Source organism: Saccostrea echinata, unplaced genomic scaffold, assembly GCF_033153115.1.
Source record: "Saccostrea echinata isolate AGI-Se365-2 ecotype Australia unplaced genomic scaffold, CSIRO_AGI_Sech_v1 ptg000003l, whole genome shotgun sequence".
In the NCBI taxonomy this organism is placed as follows: Eukaryota; Metazoa; Mollusca; class Bivalvia; order Ostreida; family Ostreidae; genus Saccostrea; species Saccostrea echinata.
The window spans coordinates 3,386,569-3,398,799 of NW_026889752.1; the positions used below are offsets into that span (position 1 = coordinate 3,386,569).

Consider the following 12,231-nt stretch of genomic DNA (forward strand, 5'->3'; position numbering starts at 1 on the left):
CTGATGAACAAATTTTTGAAAACGGTAATCAACAAAGTGTCGTATTTGAAGATGGGGAAAGAGCACAGCGAATTTATAAAAACTCTATGGAATCATCTTTGTTGCAACTGGATGAAATGATTAGCAAAGCCAATCCTGGATTAAAGGTAAAATTATGAAGTATTTTCAACCATCCATAATACGAAGAATTTGAGCATTTTGCTTAAACTTGTAAATACACTAAAGTATACAAGTGAAGAAAAACGCAATAATGTGATTTGCTTAATAATGAATCGATAGAATTTCATTACTCTGATTTATATCTTTTGTACATAAATATGGTGTCAAATCTTAGAAATGCGACACGATATAACTTTACTCCTATATGTCATTCTAATGTATGTGTTTATTATCATTATTATATTATTATATGACTTTGTACGTTTATTATGATTCAATTGCTAATTGTTAATGCTTCTTTAATATAATATTTATTGTAATTGAAAGGCCCTGAGGAAGAATAGTGTGCCACACTAATCAGGCTACCTTCTTTAAATAATGTATTGGTATTATATCATTATCATTAGTGATATATAAATATCGTGTTTTTGAAAGGCACCCAAAAGAAACCTTGAAGAAATCGACATGATTGATGGTGATATAAAGTTAGATAAAGACTCAGCGGCAGATCTTGTGGAGTTTTACAAAAGGAATCCCCAGTACCTCAGGCTTGACAACAATGGAACTGATATATCTGTAAGGGATGGTTTTATTTCGCTCCATGTACTATATTTAAATTACTTCTATTCTGTAATAACTAAACAAACCATTACATTTGCAATGTTTTAATTGAAATCAATCAATTATTTATTTTTGCGACAATGGAAACATTTTATATAAGTCCAGAAATAGTTCATTGCGAAAAAAAGGTGCTGCAGTCCTCACATATATTTTTTCACGCGAATTAAAGATGGTTTAATAAGATATTGACTAAAGCAAACAAGAATAAATGTACAAAACATAAAGAATCTTGTCTCCTTTCCTGAACATTTTAAAGTTTCAAAAATCTCAGTTAGATCACTCTTTTTGCGTACAAACAAATCGATATTTGAATAATGATCAAAGTTTCATATAAACTGAAAGGGGATTGTTCGGAAAATTTACTCTGTATAATGTATCATTCACAATATATATGATTTTTTTTTATTTAAAAAAACATTCAAGATATATGTTTTACTTATCAATTCTGTGTTTTCTTTTTATTTTGCATAGACATCTAATTCATTTGACAGAAGAAAAGTACGTAAAGACGGAAAATGGAGTTTCCCAATCAAATACAGGATACAACTTGCCTCTTCAAAAGACAGTAGGGAAAAGGAATACTCTTCGCATAAGCTTGCAAATGATTTGAAATGTTGTTTCATTTACTTTGATATTTTTAATATTTATTTTTTAAATAATATTTATTTTTTCATAAAATAAAATTAAAAAAAATAAGATTACATGAAATGATTGAAGGATTAAATATTGGATATTTATTATCATTTTTAACTTTCATTATTTATTAGCTACAGTAAGAAAAAAAATAAGTGCTATAGATTTTTTTTCTCTCACTTATTTCTTGTCAATTTAAGGTCAAGATCTAGTAAATGACTTTAGACCGTCTTTTCGGTGCTAAATCCATTATGACGTCATAATCAATTTAAACTTTCCTTTTCCCGTACTTTACAGCTCCAATAGAATTATGTAGAAAATAAAGTATTTTCATGGCATTCAATTTAAAATCATGTGAAAAGTAATCCCGATACCTAAATTCAATTTTACATTATTTTAAAGAAGAGGCTAAGAACATACAAATTACCGTTTTCTGAGAGACTGTAGGCAATCTGAATACATTTCCTTCGTCTGATATGGAAAAAAAACTCCCATATTCGTGACTGGCTTTCTTAATTTTTCATTGAAAATGACAGTTTACGAGATGGTTTTTCGTCTTGTTTTCTTGCAAATTATGCCCCGATACACATTATTTGACCGAGCTATAGTTATAAAGCATCATAAAAGGAATTTATTTATCAAGTTTGAGAAATCTGTAGGCTCTTTTCATTTACTAGATCTTGACCTTAAATCATATTTATTTATTTATTTATTTATTCATTTATCTATTTATTTATTTATTGAAATGAGAATGAAAATACATTGATACATTTTCATTTACAGAAGAAATGGTTAGAAAAGCAGTAAAAATGTGGCAGCAGGAAACTTGTGTTTCATTTAGAGATACAGGAACAATACGGTCACCAGCGATTAAGTTTAAAGAAGACGCGAAAGGGTAAAAAAAAATATAATAATACGTATGATGTCTTTTGCATTTCTTTGTACTAATATATATCATTTATATCAAAACTTAAATAAACACTTAAAATTAATTTTAATCATGGTCTTTAAAAAGTACAAAAATAATTGATTTTATTCTAAGAATACTCGTGCATATGTCATTCATTTCTGAATTACTGTAAGTCGGTTTAATTCTACGCTACTAAATTTTCACGATTTGCTACAAGGGTAGCGTTAGCATTTTTTCCCCCACGCTATAAGCATGTGATTTTGTCAAAGATACTTAATAATGTAATCTGATAACCTCATTCAATATAAAGAACGAGTGCACTTATGGGCCCCGGTAAAACGTGAAAAAATAAAGAATCAAATTAAGCATAATTTTTCATCTCAAATTATTAATTGATATCTAAACCATAAGATTCAACAAATTTTATCGCTGAAATTCATGAATATACAAGACGCGATGTACAAAGAGCAAAGCCATACAATGTGGTAGGGGTCAGCCGACATTCGTGATTTTCTATAATACATGTAAATCGAGGACGGTCATTCATTTCAAAGCTTTTGTTTACTGTAAGCCTAACGTTGTATAAACTTGTGCGAATGACAAAAAACGCATTATACATTTATAAAACTTGTGTGAAAGTAGGAAATTTGTACAAGATTAGGCTTGTACTTAAAATATTAAAAATGTATGAAAAATTCAATGTTTTTTCCTATAGAAGCGAGAGCTATTTACCTGTATGACCTACGTTGAACCCATCTGTGGAATAAATTATTTAAAATACCTGTAGTCACGTGAGTTGTACCAAGGTAAACATTCCTCAAAGGTGCTCACTGTAAAAGATAGCCACGTTTTGTATCATTTTATCGAAGTCGTGCCGCATAGAGAAGTTTGTATGTACATGTATTTGGTTTTAGGAACACGGGAGGGTTAGGAGAGTTTAATGTCGTTAAACTGTCATCATACATAAAAGCGTCAAACATTTTTAACATTCATGCAAAACAATGGTACCGGTATTGAAAGCCACCTAAATACACTTTTTTCATTTTAAAATTTAAAGTAGTTATTGTATTATTTCAAATGCAAGCATGCAAATTTCTTAGTTTGATCACTATGGCTACAGGCATCTATACAACTTCATTTAATTTTTTTCTCAGGTCTCCTCCCCTTGATTTAAATAAACAAAACTCAAAATAGTTTCGGTACGACTTTTCCGGATTTGGGGTATCTATAAGCATTTAAAAATGTTCATTTGTTTCAAATCCATGCTGATTTAGGTGATGTTTTAACGTGATTTTAATTAGAAATATCCACTTGTGTTTAACTATTACCAAAAGAGAACAATTTGGTAATATATTCTAAATTAAAACGGCACTGAAAAAGGGCCCATTAAGCATTGCTTAAGTGCACTTGTCCTTTCATTTCATTGGAAAATCCCTGGTGCTAATTGCCAAATCTGCAGTATTCCATCAAATGAATATTTGTCAGTTTTAGTTTTCCAGGTTTTTTTTTTGTTTTTTTTAATTATTAACAACAGAGATAAACAAAATTAAAAACGCAAACAAACAAAACCGAAGCAAAACATCAAAGTAAAAAAAGAAAGAAAGAAGAGAAAATAATTAATCGAATAAGCTAAGATTTTTTTTTCGATATTTCTTGAATAGATGCTGGTCAAATATTGGAAGAAAAAGTTCTGGCATTAATGAAATAAACCTCGGAAATGGTTGTAAACGTGTATGTATATAATTTCAGGTTTAATACTCCAGTGTTATTTAGATGGAAAAATTCTAAAGTCAATTTTCGTTTTAAATGAAGCATTGAAATGTATCATTTTCAGTTAGGAACAATCCTCCATGAAATCGGGCATGCCCTCGGTATGTGGCACGAGCAAAGTAGACCAGATAGAAACAGTTATGTCACCATACTAAAAAATAACATTGTGAGCGGAAAAGAACGCAAGTTTTTGGTCAGATCTGGCGTTACCTATGGAACAAAATACGATTACGGATCAATCATGCATTACTCTGAGAGGGTAAGAACATTTTTTTTAAATGTGGATAAATGTTATGTATTTTAATACATCTAGTACCAATTTATTTTTACTTTATAAGAAAAGCATTTGAAAGATATATGCTACTTTAATTTAACAGGCTTTTGCAAAAAATGGACAGAAAACAATCATTGCCAAGCAAAAAGATTACGAAAAGACAATGGGACAAAAAACTGGTTTGTCATTTAATGACATAAAGGCTATTAACTACCACTATTGTCAGAGTAAGTCAAAATTGTTAGATTTTTCTATTCATATGTGATATGTAATGTGTTGGCAAAAAGAATATTTCTTATGTTGAAAATGTTTCTATCTTCAATTTCAAAATAAGCGTAGGTTGCGTGTTCTGATGATGAAAGATTAAAAAAAAAACAGACATGCAATTCGCTTTTTTAGGTCTAGGATCTTTTTTGAAGCACGTATTTTCAGATTTTTTTTCTTGGTCTATAGATAAGAAGTACATGTATTTTAATTTTTAACATTTTGAACACTTTCTATTTATCGTCATTCCAACATTGTAAAAAAAAAATGATGAATTGTAGGAAACCAATACATTCCTGCAGGTTGAAACAAATAAATAAATTAATTAATCAATTAGTTAATTAAATTAAATAAATAAATAAATAACATACGTTTCTAAAATCAAATATGCTGCATTATTCAACAAGGTTTTGTGTGATTCTGTTTGCTTTATGTTTGTTTTTAATTGTCAAATCAAATGGCATTGCCCCAGTACACATTTTTTAACACACTAACCTTTATTTTAATGCTGATTATATGAAAAGTGATCGTACGTTTTAGGTTTAAAACTGAAAAAGAAAACAATGCTTTAAAATTGAGGCAACAATTAAAGATTAAGTGTACCGCAATTTAATTGTTTAAAAATACTGGAGTCACAATAAAATTATTCAGAAATTCGGTCCGAACATCATTTTTTTTTCTAAGGTATATAAAAAGTTAAATGAATACCCACTCTCACCGGAACTAAATCGAGTTCAACGATTGTCCTTTGAAACATATACACGGCAAATTAACTTGTCAATATGAAAGAAAGTCCTCTTTTCCGATTACATTTGATCACCAAAGTTTCATGACACATTGTTTTTTCATAAGGTAATAATTTGGTTTATAGTATCGAATGCAATCATGAATACTATGAAAAATCTTGTATGTACTAGATATGCAGGAGAGTGGATTTTTCGCGATCAAGCTTTGTCGCGTAATATGACAGGAATGATTTGTTTGTTTGTTGTTTAACGTCCTTCTCGAGAATTTTTCACTCATATGGAGACGCCATCATTTGAAGGTGAAGGGCTGCAAATTTATACCTATATTCGGCACTTAGGGCCATTGAGCATTGGGAGATCTTTTTCGTACCAACACCTACTGCGAAGCGGGACCTCGGTTAATACGGTCTCATCCGAAGCGGTCTCCACGTCCCGCAGTGGATTTAAACCCTCGACGTAAGGTTCAGCTCCTTACTCCGAGACTCTAGAGCAGACGCTCTAACCACTGCGCCACGCTGGCGACTGACAGAAATGAGAATCTCGTTAATAAAAAAAATTATTAACATTCCATTCTTTGTTTTAATTTAATTAACCCTTTTCGTTTTCGGGAGTGGAATTTGATTTAATCCCCATCCTCCTAACCAAAACGTTTTTGTTCCCTTCTGTTTTGATTCGTCCGAAAACTTACAGAATTTTTCAGTGACAAATATTGTATACTGAGTTTTTATAACACGAAAACTACATAGACGACATTTAACATTTTTCAAGAATATTAACTAAATCAGGGAATCCGTTTGCTAATGGTGCACTTAGACGATTTTTAAACGTCTGCAATATTGCGATCAACGTTAATATTAGAAAAATGTGCCGAAATGGAAATACTTCATTTACATTTATTTCATATTTATAGTTCTTTAAATTATATTTCTTGGGATCTTAAGGCTTTAATTTTTTAACGTTTTTAACATCTCTAAACTGTTTCACTGAACCTGATGAAATTGAAAGTTTAAAAAAATATTTATTAATGATATTTTTTCTTCAGAAAATGCTTGTTAATGCATATATATACTTCTCCAAAATAAAGCGTATCTAAGTTTTTCAAACGATTTTGAAGAGAGATGTTCTGGAGGATTAACATGGTCAAAGTGCAGGAATGGCGGGTACAGGAATCCCAGAAGTTGTAAACGCTGTAAGTGTCCTGAGGAGTGGACTGGAACATATTGTCAGTCTCCAGAGAACGCTGGTAAGTAGTAGTACTCACATTCTAGTTCAACGCATAGTAAATTTAAAAGTGATCTCTGTCTTATACATTAAAAGACGTTTTTCCTTGAGGATGAAATTTTCTGAAATATTGGTTTTAGAAGGACGGATTTTATAAAGTAGCTTTGCATTGAAACAATACAGGCAATGACTTAATAATGTTTGAGACTTTACATCGAGCGAGTAGTATTTCTTCTTTTGGCAAAATAAGGAAGCTATCTTCATTAAACTATTTATGAGATCATTGTCCTTTAAACACCGTTTACGTTAAAAAAGATAGTATTACTAATCATTATACTTGAATAAGATTCCAACAAGTTCTTACTAAAGGATGGAATACGGTATTTTAATTTAGCGACTTCTGGATGTGGAAACAAGTATAGATATGCCGTCTCATGCTACAGATACTTAAACTCACCTGGATACTTCGTTCCAAGGAATTACACAACCAATGCGGAATGTACCTGGAAAATTACGGTAAATGGTCTTGTACTGAGGGACCAGGTAATATTTATCACCAGGGTGGGACAGATGCAAAATAAGATTATTATCAATCAATAAAATCTCAGTCCCATGCCTTACAGAATGAAAAAAGTGTATGTTCCATCCTCTTTATTTGTGAAAAAATCAATGTGGTTACAAACTCCATTTATAAAAGTTGGGTTAAATGAAGAATATGAGCCAAATTACACTAAAAAGTTGCAAAATGAAGGATACCTCAAAGCACGCTGGTATTAAAATTGAAAATCAGATTTAAATAATCGTATGTATTTATATTTGGAGATAATGAAGAATACTTAATACTGCTGATTTTGAAAAAAAGAGATTTTCTGATACTCATAGAAGACTTGAAGTTTTGTAGAAAGCATTCATCATCACGTTATAGGTCATTAATGGTGTGTTCTCTTCATTGACGATGTCTCTTTTTTTTTAAATTTGCAATAAAATATCGCAATTTGGGTATTGTTTTTCTTGTAATAGCATATATTTTTTAAATCCAAAATGATATATTGAAAGAAGATTTTAATTTCACGGAAAGCGTCTATCATCATGTTAAGGTCAGCCAGTCTATATTGGTGTGTTCTCCTAATTTTATAATTTACAATGAAATATGGATTTGTTAACCTTTTTCTTGTAGCAGCCTATATATTTGCTTTTAAAATAATATATTAATTCTCATACAATTTGTAAATGTTGAAGAAGGAAGAAGTTATTTGCACTCTCATGGCCAGGTCTAAATTTTTGAAAAGAAAAATGGAGAACCTTTGATTCAAAAGTTATTTAAGGTTTATAAATTACTATTCATTTATGACTATGGGAATTTCTTTCACTTCAATATAAAATACAATGGCATTGATCTTCAACAAATAATAATAAATAAGTTCCATAGTAACGTGCATGTATTCACATTGTATGATGGATAATTCATTTTTGGTTCATACAGTTTTATAGATGAAAAATTTGAATGTCTTATCCATATTACTGTTTCGAAGAAGGCTTGTCACACCCTAACTAAGGGCAAAAAAAAAACTCTACTTGACCCATCATTCTTTTCAACCGGTCCCACTCTGGGGTGAAATATCATCTTTTCCCTATTACACTTTTAATCCAATTGTGTTTCCAGACTTCGCAAGATAAATTCGATAGACAGGAGAAAAATATACATGTACCTCTACAGCAAAATCTCGGTTCGCCGACTTCTTCATTTTAAGGATATATAGATGTTATTTTCTGTACATTTTATCCATGTTTTCTCATCAAAATCATGAAGAAACGCGTAATGAAAGAATAAAATAATTTTTGCGGAATGGTGACGTCTGATGCATTCAAATTGATTATACTTCAGGCACCTCCAGGAAAACGAGTCCGATTGGAATTTATTGAGACCTTTAGGATTACATGCGACAGAAGATGTTTGGACTATGTAGAGGTTCGTTACAACAGTTTCTCTACAACGGGACCAAGGTAAGTTTATTTGAAATACCAAAATATTTGTGTAAATAACCTTCCGAGTACTTTTCTTATTATAAATCAAGATTTAGTTTGTTTGTTAATTTCACATCCCTTCAAGAACTTTTCACTCAGACTGAGACGCTATCACTTGCCGGTTGTGGGTTTCAAAGAACGGCATACCCATGTTTAGTCATATTAATATGGAAGCATCCTCAGATATTGTAAATTCGAGAGTGTTCAAATCAAGTCCCCGGGGGTAGGGCAAGGCCACAAAAAAGATGAAACATATAGAAAAAGGTCTTGAAAAATCTACGTAAAAGGCATGATTAGTCAAAGAAACATGAAAGCATTCTCAGTAAGTGTAGATTTAAGTTTTTTTCAACTCATGCCCCCCTCCCCCTCCTGGATGCTTTTATATCAAAACTTCTCCAATACTGAACTGATTTTCCTAGCCAAAGAGCTCAGGTGAGCGATATGGCCCAAGGGCCTCTTGTTTATTGATGTTTTATTCTTTAATTGGATATATAATGCAATGTTAAGAAACATAATATTCATTTACAGGTTCTGTTGCAACTCAAGACCCAAACGAGTATTCACATCCAGAAGTCGAGAAATGTTGGTCCTATTTAGGACAAACTCCAATTCCGTAGCAAGGGGCTTCAGGGCAAGATTCAAATATGTCTAAGCTAGATTTAAAGGCATGCTTCCTCTTGATTGAATATTATTAATAAGTACAAACATGTGCCCCTAATCAAGTAGTGTTTTTTAAATCATTTAGTGCTATAGATTTCTGATAAAAAATCTCTTGAGAAATATTTACGGAGAACTGACTCTAGTGTCATCACCGATTATGCCTGTTAATATGATCCTTGTTTCTCCGAAAAGAAAAACATTGACACATAAAAGATATTTGCAAATCATCAGGTGTGCTTGTAGAGCAATGTTGTGCTCGGAATTATGTCAATGTTTAACAACAATGACAAATTTATAATCTCTCTCTCTCTCTCTCTCTAATTATTTAAAAATTAAAGCTTTTATTCCATATGTTGTGTTTTGAATGACATTGAACATTGAATGACTGATTTCTTTGAATGTCTTTTTGAGAACGAAACAAGTTATTTCCTGAAAATTTCCTGTGGATATAGATACTGAAAAATCACTCTTACGCCAATTAATGTTCCAAAAAAACCTGAGAAAATATAAATTATGAAATAACAATCAGAAAGCTATATGAATGTAATGCAATTGCATCATTGTGAATTGATTTAGTTTTTTTTTTTTTTATTTAAATGAAATCAATGAAATCGAGCAGTTTGTCAGACAGCTGAATGGTCTATAATGCGGAGAAATCACTTTGTCGGAATGAGGTTTGGTTGTATATTGAGGTATAATACATGTATTATAAAAATCAAAAGGCAAAGTTTGTCTTAAGGTAAACTGGAAGTGAGAAAAAAAAATTAAAAATTCCACATCAATATTATGTCACGGTTCCAGCTGACATTGTTCATGTTGCAACAAAGTCTTTTTGGTTTTTTTTTTCGGTTTTTACAAAACAAACAACAATTACACAATATATATGTTGTAAAAACAATAATGGAGCGACATATCGTTTACATGCCAGTATGAATATGCAAAACTTAGTTATTTTCTACCTGGACTTCCCTATTATGGATAATTTGGTATAAGCAAAGGAAATCATGACACTCTGGGTTTAACATATTTTCAAGGTAAATGAGAGAAAGGGCGGCTGCATGTAAAAAATTTGAATGTTCTAGATATTTTTATTAAAATCTTTATTTATAACAATGTTTTTGTTTTGATTAAAGGACACATATCTACGAAGTATTACTTTTATGGTATAATTTAATGTTTGAACGCGATGACACTTGCTGGCTTTCTATTTTTGCAGTGGGTGATATTATTGATAAATTAAATGGAAAATATATCTTTATCGATCGATGAATGGTTTTCCAAGACTAAAAATCTGGATTCTTTTGCGAACAGACAGAACCGTTTCTCTTTGCTATCTTAATAAAATCTACCTTTAAAAACTAATGTTTTCCATAACGGGAAAAATGATTGCATGACGTATTAACAAGCATTCGGAGAGTATTAATTGCTTTAGCAATACTAGTCCCCTACCGGCAAGTGTAATCTGGTTCCGTTCCCGTTAAGAATTGAAAATGCCATAATTCCGTCAAAAATTAATGAAACGGGACGAAATGCAAACTTGATCTATAACTAATGAAGGTAAAGCCACATACCAAAAATCAGCTCAATATCTGAAAGCCTTTAGAAGAAAATTGCGGAAAACCCCTAGAAATTGAAAAGGCCGTAATTCCGTCAAAAATCAATGAAGCGGAACGAAATGCAAACTTGATCTGTAACTCATCAAGATACACTTACATACCAAAAATCAGCTCAATATCTGCAAGCGTTTAGAAGAAAAGTGCGGAAAACCAAGTGGGACAGACTGACAGACAGACAGAGGGACAGACGGACAGACAGACAGACAGACGGACAGACTCAGAGGAAACCTATAGTCCCCTCCGGTTTCACCGGTAGGGGACTAATAAACAATACATATATTTTTTAGTCCCCTACCGGTGAAACCGGAGGGGACTATAGGTTTCCACTGAGTCTGTCCGTCCGTCTGTCTGTCTGTCTGTCCGTCTGTCGCTCGAGCTCTGTCTGTCTGTCAGTCTGTCCCACTTGGTTTTCCGCACTTTTTTCCTAAACTTACCGGTAGGGGACTAATATTGCTAATGCAATACTCTCAGAATGCTTGTTCAATTAGCATCAGCTATCTAAAGGGATGGGAAAGATGACTACAATTTGTGGGTACGAAGTCCACTCGGTTAAAGAAATGTTATATTTTTTTTCTTTTCTGAATAAATTGTTTCACAATTTCAATTGTGATTTTGGATAACATATATAAAAGTTTAATTAAATGGGGGATGTTAGCCATATTTTATTTTAACAATCCAGAAAGATGAGCGAAGCCCCTGTTCACTTTGATACAAACTTCAAAAGTCTACTTTGATTTTTAACATATATATATGTATACATTTGGAAATTGTCAAAAATTCTTCACGCTACTGATTTTGACAAAAAAAAGAGTCCCTGATATGTGAGACTTGAATTTTCATTGAAAACATCTAGTTTTTGCCAAGCGTTTGGCACTAGTCTTTCGAATGAGACCTCAAACACAGACATCCCGTGTCACGGTGGGCGTTGGCACGAATATACTCACACTGCTAAATGGTTCTGAGTGCCAAGTTTTTAAAGCCTAAATCTCTGAAATTTCTACGGATTTTTCCGTTTACCCGGTCATGACAAGGAGCACACAGCGGTTGTGGCCGGTCGACAGGGGATGTTTACTCCTCCACGGCACCTGATCCCGCCTCTGATGTTTTTGGAGGTCCGTGTTTGCACTGCTCCCGATTTGTATTGTTTAAATAAACCCGGAGCTTGAATAGTGTTTGTTATCCCCATACACTGTACTTCATCTCAAGCCCTTCGCCAGAATACGGTGACGTCTCTATATGATTGAAAAAAAATAAATAAACAACATACATACAATCAATCAATTAATCTTAAATCTTGTTAGGGCCAATCAATAGATATTGATGTGCTCTCTT

At 32.1% G+C, this 12,231-nt stretch overlaps 1 protein-coding gene across 1 annotated transcript; it reads left to right on the forward strand.

The window, feature by feature from the left end:
* The first annotated feature begins 3,991 nt into the window (after positions 1–3,991).
* LOC133178759 (zinc metalloproteinase dpy-31-like) lies at positions 3,992–9,596 on the forward strand. The gene is made up of 7 exons (XM_061313468.1): positions 3,992–4,054; positions 4,158–4,352; positions 4,471–4,594; positions 6,492–6,620; positions 6,993–7,114; positions 8,484–8,602; positions 9,152–9,596. The coding sequence occupies exons 2-7, from the start codon at positions 4,197–4,199 to the stop codon at positions 9,273–9,275; spliced, it is 774 nt and encodes a 257-aa protein (XP_061169452.1). The 5' UTR covers positions 3,992–4,054; positions 4,158–4,196; the 3' UTR covers positions 9,276–9,596.
* The last annotated feature ends 2,635 nt before the right edge of the window (positions 9,597–12,231 follow it).